Raw genomic sequence first — 16119 nt, 5'->3', positions numbered from 1 at the left:
AAAATATGTGAGATGTTTTGTTCTGTGACAGCTCTAGCCCACCTGTGGGGTTATTAGTCTGCATGCCCCCAAAGGACTTGCCTGGAAACTAAGTTGCTTGATTGCCTCAAGATGAAGGGGTGAGGGTCTCAGAGGAAAATGTAGACTACGAAGCAAAAGTTTTGGGAGTGGAGCTGGAAGGTGTCTGGGTATTTGGACCCAGACAGGGAGGGGGTGTGGGTGGGTCCACCAAAACTGGTTTTGTTTTGGGAGTGAAAGAAAAGCGGCCCTAGAGAGCCAGGAGACTCTGCAATTCTTTCACCAACTCAGAACTCAACCCCTTCCACCCTCCTACAACTCATCTTAAAAGTGTTAGACGTTTGATAACAATGGCTTACACTTACTAAGCACTTTAATAAGCCAATGATTAGCACTTAATGAGCTCTTATTATGAAAATATCAGCTAACATTTGGGCCGGGGACTGACTGCAGGTCCTGAGAAGGGAGGAGAGCCCGAATGCCTGGGCCTGGAAAGGAGGCACTGAGGGTGTGTCCAGGCCATGGGTGACAGGACCAGAACTAGGGCCCAGGAGTCCTGGGGGCAGTTTGGGCCGGGCCATCTAGAGATCGGCGGCTCTAGGCCCTGTGTGGGCGTCATGGCCCGCGGGCTCCTACCTTTAAGCGAGGTCTCCACCAGGCGCAGGTAAAGCTGCGAACTCTTGTTGCCGTGGCTCATACGTTGGGCTAGCCCGTTGCGCTGCAGGACACACTCCTCAAACTGCACGACATTCTGGTGGCGCCGCTTGAGGCTGGTCAGGGCCCAGAATTCGGCCAGCGCCAGCTCCACGTTCTCGGGCGCGTCGCAGCGGATCTTCTTGACCGCCACCCGGGCCCCGCTGCGCCCGGCCACCGCCTCGTAAACCACGCCGTAGCTGCCGCGCCCGATCTCCGCCAAAAGGCTATAGCGCGGCCGCGCCGACCCGCCGCCGCCCTCCGGCCGCCGCCGCGCCAGGTAGGCCTCGCCCGGGGCCTCGACCGCCGCCGGATCCATGGCCTGGGCCGCCGCCGCCGGCCTCAGCTTCGCGCTGGGCGCCCGCGGCACTGGGCTTCGCCTTTTCCGCTCGGGGCTTTGTGTACCTCTGCGGGCGCCGTCCTCCTCCCCCGTTTCCATGGCTGCGGGCGGCGGGGGGAGCAGCAACGGCGCTGCCCGGGCCCCCCCTGCCTCATCCCTCCGTCCGGCCCCGGGACGCGGAGGTGCGAGACCTTGGATTGCGACCTGCGGGGCAAAGAATCGGTTAAACGACCAGGCCGAGGCGGAGAGGCGAGGAGCTCAGGCCGCAGAGCGTCCCGCCTCCGGCCGCCGCGGCCCCTTTAAGACCGAAACCACCGCCGCTGATTGAAGGGGGGGGTAAGCGGGTGCGACGGAACCACAGGGCAACAGCTCAGAGGTGGAACCGGAAAGGAAAGCAAAAACTCCCTGCTTTCTAAATCAATTTATGGTGTAGAAATAGAAAAAAACATGACCTGCTATCGTCACAATTTAAGAAAATCTCCTTAAGAGGTGATTCGGACCGTTGAAGTCTTTTTCCCCGCCTGGTCACCACTGGGCTCCCCCTCCCCACGTCCCACCCTGTGTCCTTCCGGGGTGTAAACAGTGCTTTGAATCAAGCTGGAGCGGAGCCCAGCAGATCCGCCCAAGTCCCGTAGGGCGGCGGGGGGAGGGAGTTGGCCTAAGAAAGTTTGGCGTCGCCCAGGGCTTCAAGCCTAGTCCGCTTCCCCTCCCCTGGCGCCCGAGAAGGCGAAGGTAGCCTTGGCTGCGGCGCTTCCTTTTACTCCGCGGCACGCGCGCTTACCTGGCCGGCACCCCTCCACTTCCGGGCGGCCCGTTTCCCCCCTGGAGTCCTCGCCTGGGGATGGTCTGTTCCCGGCCGGGGCCGCCTCCGGGACTGAGCAGAGCGAGACGCGGTGGCCAGGGCTAGGCGCGTGACGGCTCCTGCTGCTTCACCGGCGGTGGCTGCGGCGCTCGCGGGGCGGAAGCGGGCCTCCAGGCTCCCGCGGCTCTCCACGTGTTCGCGCCAGCTGTGCCCTTTACATAACCCCTTTATATAAGGCGCACCTCCCGCCGGCGCTCGGGCTGGCGGGGACTCCTGGTGGCCCATCCCCCGGAGGCCGGCCGAGCGCCGCACTGCCGGAGTCCTGCCGGGGTCAACGGAGCAGCCGCAGCCGGGGCCCAATCACGGGCGAGAACGCTCAGGAACACCCGACCAACGAAATTTGGGCGCCAAATTTCCGCGATGCGCCGCGGCCCATGGGCCTCCGCAGCTGCTTGCGCAGCGCGGCGTCTCCTCTCGCCTGCGCGGCGTGAATAGGGCCCGCACGCAGTAGGCGCCTTAATAAATACCGATTGGGTGATTGGATTGGTCGGTTTGATTGATTCGTAGCTCGGCCTTGGCAACCGCCTGTACTGGATTAGAATCTCCGCCCTGCCTTCTAGCCCAGTCGTCTCGGGCAAACCATTGCCCTTGGTTCGCTCTGCAAAATGGGTAGACTCGGCCTTACCTTCCAGGGTTGTTAGGACTAAATGCAGTACATGTGTGGATATAAATGTGTGTGTGTTTTATAGATATATGTAAAAAAAACTCAGTGCTCATATGTATGTGTATATATATATATATATATATTCGTTGTTGTCAAGTCGATTTCGACTCATAGCGACCCTGTAGGACAAAGTAAAACTGCCCCATAGAGTTCCCAAGGAGTTCCTGGTGGGTTCGAACTGCTGACCTTTTGGTTAGTAGCATAGCACTTAACCACTAGCCACCAGGGTGTGTGTGTGTATATGTATACGTATATGTATACGTATATATATACTTATATATCTCCATTGCTGTTCAGTCGATACTGACTCAGCGACCCTATAGGACTCATAGGGTCACTATGAGTTTGAATCGACTCGACGGCAACAGGTATATACGTATATATATTTTTATTTCATGTATTAAATATAAATGTTTATAAAACATACATATTATATATATATATATATATATATATATATATATATATATATATATATATATATATATATATATATACCTCCTCGCTGAATTGACTGCAGGCTGAGAGTGCTTAATACAACATTTAGGCATGGGTTATTAACTGCTTTGTACCCCATTGTCTAGTAAAAAAAAAAATTTTTTTTTTTTTTTAGATGCCCAATAAATATTTATTGACTGCTTATACTGTGCTAGGCAGCATTCTGAGTCGCTGGGAAGGATCAGACAAAATAGTCTCTGCTTAGCTGAGGTTCTGTGCCATTGGAGGAGACAGAAAACATACCTGGGTGACCTTGGGCAAGTTAACCAACCGTCTTGTGTCTCTGTTCCTCATCTGTAACATGGGAAGAACAGGGTTTGGCACAATAAATGTTAGGTGTTATTATTAAATAAACACAAAGGATAATTTTCGACAGTTATAAATCTGATGGGTAAAAAGAATGAGATAAAAAGTGCCAGGGAGTTAGGGACAGCCACTTCTGATAGCATGGTCATGGAAAGCCTCTGTAACTTATTTTTGGTTAAAATTTCAAATTTACACGTAAATTACAATAGTAATATTTTTTTGTCATATACTTTGCAAGCACATTAACAAAGTGTTACATTTTGCTATATTTGCATTACATCCTCATTTGCATACATGGATATATACACACATAAGCACTGTGTGTGTATATATATATATATACGCACATTATTTTTTCCTAAACAATTTTGGAGTAAATTTCAAACATCATATATTTCTGTGTGTATTTCCTAAGAACAAGGATATCCTCTTTAATAATCTCAGTGCAATTATCAAGATGAGGAATTTTAACAATGATACAATTATTTAATACAAAGCCCTTAAGTCCATATTTAAGTTTAGCTAATTGTGCCAATAATGCCCTTTATAGTTATTCCCCAGGATCCAGTTCAGGATCACATGTTGTATCTAGTTGTCATGTCTCTTTAGTTTCCTTTATTCTGGAAAGGCAGTTATTTCCTCAGCCTTTCTTTGTCTTTCATGACTGACGTTTTTGAAGAGTACTGTCCAGTTATTTTGTAGAATGTCCCCAAATTTGGATTTGTGTAGTATGTTCTCAGGATTAGGTTCAGATTACCCATTCTTGACAGGAATACTACTCAACTTTGTATCATCCGAGTATTACATCAGGAGGTAATAACATTGATTTGTCCAAATATTGAAAAAACAAACAGTAGCTGTGGAGTTAATTCAGACTCTTGGCGACCCCATGTATGTCAGAGTAGAACTGTTGTGCTCCGTAGGATTTTCAGTGACTGATTTTCTCAGAAGCAGATCGCCCAGGTGGATTCAAACCTCCAGCCTTTCAGTTAGCCAAGCACATTAACCATTTGTATCAACTATCCAGGGACTCCTTGTCCCAAAATTCCCAAAACAACCCCTTGTTGTTGCGTGGATTCTGACTCATAGCAAACGTACAGAACAGAGTAGGACTGCCTGACAGAGTTTCCAAGGAGAGGCTGGTAGATTCGAACTGCTGGCCTTTTGGTTAGCAGCCGAGCTCTTAACCACTGTGCCACCAGGGCTCCATCCCAATATTGGTGATGTTAAATTTGATTGGTTGCCGAGTTACTCCACTGTAGAGTTACTATTTTTCCCTTTGTAATTAATGCATATCTTGTGGGAAGATATTTTGAGACTATCCTATTCTTTGTCAGACTTTCACAGTGGCTAAATGCTTGGCTGCTTACTGAAAGATCGGTGGTTCGAGCCCACTAGCAGCTCTGTGGGAGAAAGATGGGGCAGTATGCCTCTAATGATTACAGCCTTGGAAACCCGGAAACCTCATGGGGGCAGTTTTACTTTTTTTTATAGGGTTACTATGAGTCGGAATCGCCTGGATGGCCGTGAGTTCTGTTTTTGGTTCGTCATCAGACTTTTGCCTGCTGGTTTTAGCATTCAATGATGATTCTTGCCTAAATCGGTTATTATGGCAGCAGAATGGTGATTGGAAGGCCTGAATTCCATGCTAAAACTATTGCAAAGGTATTCCAGGAAGAGGAAATAGCAAGTGCAAGCCTTGAGACAGGAACAACCTTGATGTTAAACTTAAGCCAATTGGTGAGTATGTAAAATGATACAAACACTTTGGAAAAACAGTTTGGCAGTTTTTTAATGAAGTTAAATATATATCTACCCTAAAAAAAAAAAATGAAACCCATTGCAATCAATTCTAACTCAGAGCAACTTTATATGACAGAGTAGAGCTGCCCATAGAGTTTCCAAGGAGTGCCTGGCAGATTTGAACTGCTGACCTTTTGGTTGGCAGCCATAGCACTTAATCACTACACCACCAGGGCTTCCGGCCCAGCAAATCCACACTTAGGTATTTACCCAAGAGAAATGACCACGTATATCTGCAAACTCATAGGAATGTTCATAGCAGCTTTTTCCACAATAGCCCCAAACTGGAAAACACTCCAATGTCTGTCAACAAATGAATGGATAAACAAACTGTGGGATTTCCATACAAGGAAATGCTACCCAGCAAGAAAAAAGGAATGAGATATTGGTAGATCCCACAATATAAATGAATCAAAAATAATTATGCTGAGTGAAAGAACACAAAAGAGTACAAACTGGATGATTCTGTATAAAGTTCTAGAAAATGCAGACTTAGAGGGACAGAAAGCAGGTCCAGTGGTTGGGGTAAAAAAAAAAGAGAGGGAGAAATAAAAAGAAGTATGAGGAAACTTTTTGGGGTGGGGGATATGCTGATTATCTTGATTGTGGTGATGGTTTCAAGGGGGAGGAATATGTCAAGAAATTTCAAATTGTACACTTTAAATATGTGCAGCTTAGTGTACATGAAATTTTATCCCAAAACTATAAAAAAAAAAAAGGTGGGGTGGGGGAGAGAATACGTACTGTATGATTTCATTTATATGAAGTCAAGCAGCTCTGATCTATAGTGGCAGAAATCCTATCAGTAGTTGTCTTTGTGGGTAGGAATTGACTACTGAGGCACAAGGGAAATTTCTGGGTGGTGGAGTCGTATTCTATGTAAATTACATCTCAGTGAAGTTGATTTAAAAGCTTTTGACAAAGCAAAACCCTGCAGCAATGTAGATCTGATTCCCTACTTGGAACCCTCTAAGGACAGAAGGCTGCGTTGTGCAGCCTGGGCCCCTGTGCCAGGCACGGCTCTGGCCCCAGCTTTGCCATCACCTGGCTCCACAGGTTGAGCAAGGCTAGTGGAATCCCTCTCCTGCCTAGTTTCCCCACCTGAATTTTGAAAGAGATTGGAGCTGAAGCCCTGGGAGAACCACAAGGAGTATGAATCCTATTGTATGTGATGAGAAGGGTCAGACTACTCGATAAATAATTGATGCCTTGACAAAAAAAAATTGGTTTTGCTTAAATTACAGAAGTAACCTGTATTTATTGTTATGACTAAAAGCCAACAGTTACAAAGGTTTTCTATTTGCCAGGCATGGGGATTAATAAAGAATTTTCATAACAATCCTGTGAGGTAGTTACTATCATTAGCCCCATTTTACAGATGGAGAGACTGAGTGTGGAGTTCATATAGCTGGGGTTTGAACTGAGGCCCCAGGCTGTTCACACCACCTTGCTCTACTCAGCCCCTCCCCAGGTAAGACATGTGAACACTTATAGCAAGCTTTCTTCCACTCCTTCTTCTGCCAACAAACATGCCTGCCTCAGTGTCCCTGGATCCGCACGCAGAGCTAGACACATAATGAGCTCAGCAGTGAGGTTTCTGGCCCTTCCAGCATGCCTGGCATACAGAAGGGAAGCCCTGCATGTGCTGAGCGCCCATTTGCTGTGTCCAGAGCGCTGTAAGGCATGTTGGACCCTTAGTTCTGCCCCCTCTTACACAAGGAGCTCTAGGTCAGTCTAGTGTGGAAGCCAAAATCCACTCATACTGATGCGCAAGGCTACACTAAGAGCCCTTCATTCAGCTAAGATTTTTTGAGTTCCTACTATGTGCCAGGCACCATTTGAGGAAATGGGCCACAGGACAGAACTCAATTCCTGCCTTCAAGGGGCTGACAAAATAGGACAAAATGGGATTGTGTGATTGCAAGTAACAGTATTCCGATGAAGGATTATAAAGTGGGTAAAGGGATAACAAGAGACGGGGTAGGTGCTCTTTTAGAATGAATGGTTTGGGAAAAACTCTAAGAAGGTGACCGTTGAGCAGAGTTTTGATTTAAGGGAAAGAGCCAGCCAAATGCATATCTGCTGGAAAAGTATACCTGTCAGAGGGAAGAACAAGTGCAAAAACTGATGGGAGCACACAAGGGGGTCAGTGTGGCTGGAGCTGAGTGAATGCGGAAGAGGGGTGGGAACTGAGGGGGAGAGATGGGATGGGCTCATTCTGAGGCAGAGACTTGTGGGCCCTTGTAAAGACTTTGGATTTATCGAGCGCTGAGGCTCAGATGTTGTGTGCTGTTGAGTCAGTTCAGACTCAGAGCAACCTTATAGGATGGAGTGAACTGCCCCATAGGGTTTCCAAGGCTGAAATGTTTACAGGAGCAGATGGTCAGGTCTTTTCTCCTGTGGAGCTGCTGGTGGGTTCGAACCACCCATCTTTCAGTTAGAAGCTGAGTGCCTAACCTTTGCATCACCAGGGCTCTTTGAGTCTCAGGTTATTACGTTAAGAGCTGTCCCCAGTGAGCGAAAAGGCAGAGCATTGAGGCTGAGCCTGGTGACCCAGTCTTCTCCCCCGTCCCCATAAGCCAAGTGGCTTGAGAGCACCTGAGGGGCAGCCAGCCCTGGGGATGGATCCTTGGGAAACGTGGGGCTGTGGCCTGGGAGGGAAAGGATGGGCAGAGTAGAGGAGAGTAACGGGATAGAAGCTAGGAGAGAGAAGGGTTGGGAATGTCTAGGGGCCTGGGCGAGAGATTAGGAGGGAGCAAGGGGGAGGGTTGAGAGTTGGAGGTTGGAGCAGCACCAGACTGAGAACACAGGACATGGTGGTTTCGACAAGAGGGGTTAGTGGTGGGCAAAGGTTAAGGGAAGAGAAGCTGATACAGGGGACCTGGAGGAGGATTTTGGAAGGTATGGTTAGTGCTGAAGGATGGAAGCTTGAGGTGAGTGGCTCAATGGAGGGGCTACTGTGGAAGCAGGGTATACTGGGAAGGGGTGGGGGAAGGCGATGCCACAGACCTGGTGAGCTCCTCTCCCCTACTGGAGCTGGAAGAAGGCTCCAGGAGGACCCGAGCTTGTCATGATGGCTAAGACCGTGTAGCCCGCAATGACTCTGTGGGGGACCGTTTTTGTCCTCATTTTATGAACGGAGAGACTGAGGCTTGGAAGTTAAGTTACATCATGAGTAAGTGGAATAACTGGAATTTGAACTGTACTCTTAACCACTATACCAATGGTTCCCAAACTTGAGCCTAGCATCAGCATCACCTGGAATTAAAATCCAGGTTGCTAGGCCCCACCCCCAGAGTGGCTGGGTCAGCAAGCCCGGGGCAGGACCTGATAATTTGCATTTCTAACAAGGCACCAAGGAGCCCTGGTGGCCAGTGGTTAAACACTGGGCTGCGAAAGGAAAGGTCCACAGGAGAAAGATGTGGCAGCATGCTTCCGTGAAGATCACAGCCTTGGAAACCCTGTGGGGCGGACTAGAGTGTCGACGACAAATTTTTTTTTAGAACACATTGCCAGTCGATGCTGCTGTTGATTCTACTGGCTTAGGGGCTCCACTATAAGAACCACTTCATTATACTAAAGAGGCCTGGTGGTGCAACAGGTAAACGCTGGGCTGCTAACCAAAATGTTGGCGGTTCAAACCCACCAGCCACTCAGTGGGAGAACGATGTGACAGTCGGCTTCTGTAAAGATTACCCCAAAACCCACTGCCATTGAGTCAATTCCTACTCATAATGACCCCGTAGGGTTCCAAGGCTGTTAATCTTTATGGACGCAGACTGCCACCTTTCTCCCACGGAGTCACTGGTGGTTTTGAACTGCTGACCTTTCAGCTAGCCGTCAATCTCTTTAACCATTGCACCACTAGGCCTTCTAAAGACTACAGCCTTGGAAACCCTTTGGGGGCAGTTCTGTTCTGTCACATGGGGTCACTATGAGTCAAAATCAACTTGACCACACTTAACAACAACAATACTGCCCCTAGGCTGAGCACAGAGCTAGGACAATTGTAGAGAAATTGAGTTTTGGCAAAGACTTTGGGGATGAATTAGAGCTACTATGTAGAAAACTAAGCAAATAAGATATGAGGTGATTATTGTAGCCAAGAAAGACAAAATCAATGTACAAGAAAAACATTGTAATCATGGTAAACTATAAGGCTCAGCTGGAAATAAAATTACGTTGTCATTATAATGTAAAAACTGCACGTTGTCTTAACCAAAAATTATGACATAGTTATTTTGGGAAAATTGGGGAAGGGAAGTGTGTGTTTGGAGGTGTGTGTGTGAGAGAGAGAGACAATGAGAGAGCAAGAGAGCAGGAAAAGAAATCTTTATCTTTGATAACTAAATACAGAGAAAAGGTCTAAAACTGATCATTTTTCAGTGATGCTGACAGCCGGTAATGGAGAGGTAACCACAGGGCGGGGTTTGGGAGTGGGACAGGGAATTTTTCTTATAAGCCTTGCAGTAGTATCTAACTTTTAAACAGTATATATATATTTATTACTTGGATTAAAATTCAAATTAAAAATAAAAGTGAGCGTGGGCATCAGCTGCCACCAAAGCAGCCTGTCAGCTTGGTGGCGCTGTTCAGCTTCAGGCAGAGAGGTAGACCTGTGTCACTGAAAACACAGGCGGCCTACCAGTAGTGCCTTCATTATACTTGGGGAACGTTGAACTGGAACCCTGTAGGACTCAATAGAGCAGGCCTCTTGGCTATTAAATGATGGGGCCAACTCTCAGAAAACAAGGACTGATGCAGATACAGCCATCCCGTCTCCAAAGCTTAATGGAGTGTTCTAATTTCAAATGTTCTTCCTACTGGCAGCCAAAAAGGTTAAGAAATTCCAATGTTTCTTCCTCTCACATTTGAGAATGGCATACAGTTCTCCATCACGGTATGTATCTGAATATTTGGTGCAGAAAATTGGTTGCTAAGTTCTTAGGAGTTGTTTATGGTTTTTGGAAAGATAAAGGATAAAATGCAGAACTAGCAGGGTGAAGTCTTTTACCCGGTAACTACTAGGACATTCAAAATAAATTATTGGGAAATCTGGATGAAAAATATACAACCACAAGGCAAGAAAGTGCCCTCATTGATCAAAGTGTAAAGCAACACAATCTTTTTGGAAGGCAATTTGATAACTCATTATTTATTAATATATTTAAAAATTTATATACTTTGATCCAGCAATTCCATTTCCAGAAATTTATCCTATAGAAATACTTAGCAGAGTGTAGAAAAATATATGTGCAACAAACATTTTTATTGTGGTTATTTGTAATTGCGGTGTGGTGGATCACTTTTATATGGCCTTTCTCTCCATGGTCTTGTAATTCTGACCAAATGATTCAGTGAAACTTGTGGCTTACCAAGGGGACTGGACAGCTTGCTAATAATGAAAATAAGGTATATGGAATCCTAACGAGGAGATTGGTCAGTTTTGCCATCCTGCTAGGCATAAAATGGGCCATACCAGAAGCAGAAAGCGGGAACCTCAGTACCACCAAGAAAGAACAGTTGAAAGTGGAGTGCATCCTTTGGACCTGGGGTCCCTGCGCAGAGAACCTCCTAGGCCCAGGAGACGGAGACCTATAACACCAGAGACGGCACCATACAGCAAGAAACGGAGACAAGCGTGGCAGAGAACTGGCAGCAGCAGAACCAGGAGACTGGCAGGAGAAGGCACAGTGGGCTTTCTGGCCCATGGAGTGAGAAAGCTGACTGCCTTTGGGCAGGAGGCTTGCTGGCAGAGTAGGGTGCCTTCTGGCACTTGACAGAGCTAGGCTTGCCAACCGACGGAGCGAAAGAGTTGAGCAACTTCGGGCAGGAGGCTTTCTGGAGAAGTGGGGTGACTCCAGGTACCTACTGGTGAGGATAAACAGCTTTGTAACGCTTGCCCGAGCAGGGCAGAGGCCGGGCAGGCCCAAGAGGCCCAAGGGGCCAAGGGCCAGAGAGAGGCCTACCTGTGGGCACAGCTGAGAAGAGGCTGTCCTGATGGACATTCCTGATCTTGAATTATAATGTGTAATTTTCCTAATAAACCTCATAACTGTGAGTATGGCCTGTGAGTTCTGTGTGCCCACTGCAATGAATGATTGAACCCAGCAGAGGAGTAGAGAGTGCCATGGGAAGATGGCTGGTGTCAGAATTGGTAAAAAGTTTGGAGAGAGGAGGTGTGTCTGACTTCTACCTCATAGGAATCAGCTTTGGGCTGGTGCTAGTGATGATTCTCACTCCACTTCATGAATTTTTAGGTGCCCCCGCCATTTCATTTTTACAGTAATAATAAAATATTAGAAACCCTCAAGTGTCTACAGCAGGGAATTAGTTACATCCATTTGAATGTAACATAGATATCAAAAAGAAGGAATTAGATTTGTATGTACCACCACAGAACAAATGCTCACAGTCTTTCTTTGCATAAAACGGAGAATGTAAATAGGATCTATAGTATGGCCTCATATTTTATCTAATTTTGTATTCATAACTGCTAACCTTTATTAAGTTATTTCTCTGTACTTGGGGGTGTCCTAAGTGCTCTATGTGATCCCAGTAAGTCTGTAGGGTAGGTTTTATTATTATCTCTATTTTACATAGAAACTGAGGCACAGAGAGGGTAAGAGGCTTTTTTAAGGCGACACCACTAAGAAGTGGTGGAGCTTGGATTCAAGCCTAGGCATGTCAGATCCAAAGCTCATGGCCTTGAACCATTACATTAAACAGCCTCTGTACTTATGAGTTAGTTTATGCATAAAGGAAACCTTTGGGTAAATAATACTCTATATGCTTGGTTTTTGGAGCCCTGGTGGCGTAGTGGTTAAGAGCTTGGCTGCTAACCAAAAGGTCAGCAGTTCGAATCCACCAGCTGCTCTTTGGAAACCCTATGGGGGCAGTTCTACTCTGTCCTATAGGGTCATTATGAGTCAGAATAGATTCCACGGCAATGGGCTTGGTTTTTTTGGGTTAGTGCTGTTGAACATCTTTTCATGTGTCTATTAGCCATTTGTACGTCTTCTTTGGGAAAATGTCTACATCCTTTGCCCATTTTTAAATTGGGGTGTCTTTTATTATTATTATTTTTTATTATAGTTGTAAGACCTCTTCATATATTTCAATACTATTATCGGATATATGATTTGCATATAATTTCTCCCATTCTGTGGATTGTCTTTTCACTTTCTTTTTTTTTTATTGTGCTTTAAGTGAAAGTTTACAGTTCCAGTTAGTTTCTCATACAAAAATTTATACATGCATTGTTATGTGACCCTAGTTGCTCTCCCTATAATGTGACAGCACACTCCTCCTTTCCACTCCAGATTTTCTGTGTCCATTCAACTGGTTCATGTCCCTTTCTGCCTTCTCATCTCACCTCCAGACAGGAGCTACACATTTAGTCTCCTGGATCTACTTGAGCTAAGAAGCACTCTCTTCACGAGTACCATTTTCTATCTTATAGTCCAGTCTAGTCTTTGTCTGAAGAGTTGACTTCGGGAATGGTTTCAGTTCTGGGCTAACAGAGTCCGGGGGCCATGTCTTTTGGGGTCCCTCCAGTCTCGGTCAGACCGTTAAGTCTGGTGTTTTTACTGGAATTTGAGTTCTGCATCCCACTTTTCTCCTGCTCCTTCAGGGGCTTGTCTTTTCACTTTCTTGATGGTGTCATTTGAAGCACAAAATCAACTGATTTTAATATTCCATTTTATCTATTTATTTTGTCACTTGTGTTTTTGGTGTTATATCTAAGAATCCAATGCCAAATCCAAGATCATGAAAGTTTGCCCCTATGTTTTCTTCTAAGAGTTTCACAAACCGTTTTATGGGTTTTAGTTCTAATATTTAGGTCATTGACCTATTTTGAATTAATTTTTGTAATGTTGTTGTTGCTGGGTGCTGTTGAGTGGATTCCAGCTCATAGCAACCCTATGTGACAGAGTGGAACTTCTCTATGGGGTTTTCTTGCCTGTAATCTTTATGGGGGCAGATCACCAGGTCTTTCTCTTGCGGAGCTGCTGGGTGGGTTTGAACCGCCAACCTTTAGTTAGCAGCCGAGCACTTAACTGTTGTACCCACCTGGACTTCTTAATGATGTGAGGTAGGGGTCCAAATTCATTCTTTTGCATGTGGATATCCGATTTCCCAGCACCATCTGTGGAAGAGACTATTTCCCCATTGAATGGTCTTGGCATCCTTACAAAAAATCAGTTGGCCGTAGATGCATGGGTTTATTTTTGGACTCTCAATTCTATTCCTTTGGTCTTTATGTCTATCCTATGCCCGTACCACACTCTTTTGATTATTGTAGTTTTGTAATAAGTTTTGAAATCAGGAAGTGTGAGTTCTCCAACTTAGTTCTTCTTTTTCAATATTATTTTGGCTAGTCAGGGCCCCTTGCAATTCCATATAAATGTGAGGATCAACTTTTCCATTTCTGCCAACAAAGCCACTGGAATTTTGATAGGGATTGCGTTGAATCTGTAGATTATGTGGGTAGTATTGCCATCTTAACAGTATTAAGTCTTCCAATCTATGAATGTGGGATGTATTTCTATTTACTTAGGTTATTTTTTATTTCTCCCAGCAATGTTTTGTAGTTTTCAGTGTATCGGTCTTCCAACTCCTTGGTTAAATTTATTCCTAGGCATTTTTTTCTTTTGGATGCTACAGTAAATAGAATTGTTTTCTTAATTTCCTTTTCAGATTGTTCATTACTGATGTACAGAAACACAGTTGATTTTTGTGTGTCAATCTTGTACCCTGCAGCTTTGCTGAATTTATTTGCTGAATGTGTGTATTCTTTGGAATTTTCTATATATAGGATCATGTCATTTTCACTAGAGATTACTTTTTCCTTTCCAATTTGGATGCCTTTTATTTCTTCTTGTCTAGTTGCTCTGGCTAGAACTTCTAGTACAGTGGTGAAAAGCAGTGGTGAAAGTGGGCATCCTTTGTATGAACTTCTAAGTACTTTTTTTGTAAGCACAAGAAAACAATAAAATTCAGTAAGAAAAAAAATAATGTAGAGTATTCATTCATTTCTTCAATAAGTACTTATTAAACTCCTACTGTTTACCAGGTTGGGGACTGAGATGGTTAAAACTTTCTTCCTATCATGGAGGAGCTCATGGTCTAGTGAGGTCACAAAGAAAGAAATATCCAGTTTACAGTCTCTTCTAGATCTATTGCTTTAGATTTTGATTGTGGAACTATGGCCACAGATAAATGGGGCCATAGGTATCAACACTCACAATGCTGCCTCTTTCAACTAAGGGGAACCAGGTGCAATGATGGGCTCTGAACATTATGCACTGCCTTCTGGTCATTCTCTATAAAATTTATTCTTGGTTCAACAAACACTGACTGGGTCTTAGGCCCTCTATGTGAGATGGGGATCCTGGGATATATAAGAGGGTCCCTGCTGGTAGTAGCTCACTGTTTTGTCAGGAAAACTGACATGATTACAAATAGTTTGTTTTCCCTTAGTGAAAATAATGGTAATAATTAATATTTAAAAAGTATTTACCAGCGTCTTAGTCATCTAGTGCTGCTATAACAGAAATATCACAAGTGGGTGGCTTTAACATAGAGAAGTTTATTCTCTCACAGTCCAGTGGGCTAGAAGTCCGAACTCAGGGCGCCGGCTCCAGGGGAAGGCTTTCTCTGTTGACTCTGGAGGAAGGTCCTTGTCATCAGTCTTCCCTTGGTCTGGGAGCACCTCAGCACAGGAACCTCAGGTCCAAAGGATGTGCTCTGCTCCCAGCACCACTTTTTTGGTGGTATGAGGTCTCCCTCTCTCTCTGCTTGCTTCTCTCTTTTATATTTCAAAGAGATTGGCTTAAGACACTATCTAATCTTGTATATCTCAACATAAGTGCCACTAATCCATCTCATTTCCTCATAGTGATCCATCTCATTTCCTCATAGTGATAGGATTTATAACACATAGGGAAATCACAGGAAACCCTGGTGGCGTAGCGGTTAAGTGCTACAGCTGCTAACCAAAGGTCAGCAGTTCAAATTTACCAGGTGCTCCTTGGAAACTCTATGGGGCAGTTCTACTCTGTCCCGTAGGGTTGCTATGAGTTGGAATCAACTCGACGGCAATGGGTTTGGTTTTTTGGTCTGGAGGGAAATCACATAAATGGTGGACAATAACACAATACTGTAACTCGTGGCCCAGCTAAGATTTGGGAGACAAAATTCAATCCATGACAACCAGGCATTGTTTTAAGCATTTTTTTTTTTTAATAGACTATTTTTCTGAGCAGTTTGAGGATTACAGAAAAATTGTGCAAAAAGTACAGAGAATTCCCATATACCCTCTAAATGAATAATTCCTTTTATAAGGATCAGCACAAAGCTGGTTCCTATGTCTTTTTGTGGCTCGATAGCACATTTCTTTTATTGCTGAGGAGTCCTCCATTGTATGGTTGGACCAAATTTTGTTTATCCATTCACCTGTTGAAGGACATCTTGGTTGCTTCTAATTTTTGCCAATTATGAATGAAGCTGCTATAAACATGTGTGTGCAGATTTTTATTTGGGCATACATTTTCATCTCATTTATGTAAATACCTCAAGTACTTTTCACGTGTACTATCTTACTGAATTCTTAAAACAACCCTACGAGATATTATTATTACCTCTATTTTACAGCTAGGAAGTAGAAGCCCATGGAATTCCAACCCAGGTTAAGCGCTTGGAGGAGTCCAACCAAACAGCCCAGCTTGTAGTGAATCAATCATAATAAAAATAATATTAACAATAATAACAGAACCTATCACAATTAATTCTCACATAGCTTTATGGGTTTTAAATGCTTTCAATACTACACGTCTCAGCATTAGATGGTTCCAAATATAAGGGGACACTCCCATTTTTGCACAATGAGACAACTCCTAGAAAGAAAATATTTGGGGGTCCAACTTGAATATG

The 16119-nt window shown here is 44.8% G+C and overlaps 1 protein-coding gene across 2 annotated transcripts in view; it reads right to left on the bottom strand.

The window, feature by feature from the left end:
• The window catches only part of STK35 (serine/threonine kinase 35), a 48668-nt gene extending 46491 nt beyond the window's left edge, over nucleotides 1–2177 (bottom strand). For both annotated transcript variants that reach the window (XM_049869320.1, XM_049869322.1), the window contains exons 1-2: nucleotides 1833–2177; nucleotides 655–1255 (exon numbers count right to left, since the gene is read on the bottom strand). In XM_049869320.1, the coding sequence (XP_049725277.1) occupies nucleotides 655–1255; nucleotides 1833–2138 (907 nt within the window). In that variant the 5' untranslated portion in view covers nucleotides 2139–2177. The remainder of the gene's footprint in view (nucleotides 1–654; nucleotides 1256–1832) is intronic.
• Nucleotides 2178–16119: the final 13942 nt, after the last annotated feature.

Source organism: Elephas maximus, chromosome 25, assembly GCF_024166365.1.
Source record: "Elephas maximus indicus isolate mEleMax1 chromosome 25, mEleMax1 primary haplotype, whole genome shotgun sequence".
Classification (NCBI taxonomy): domain Eukaryota; kingdom Metazoa; phylum Chordata; class Mammalia; order Proboscidea; family Elephantidae; genus Elephas; species Elephas maximus.
The sequence above is the reverse complement of the archived record's forward strand: the minus strand, read 5'-3'. Positions and strand labels throughout refer to the sequence as shown.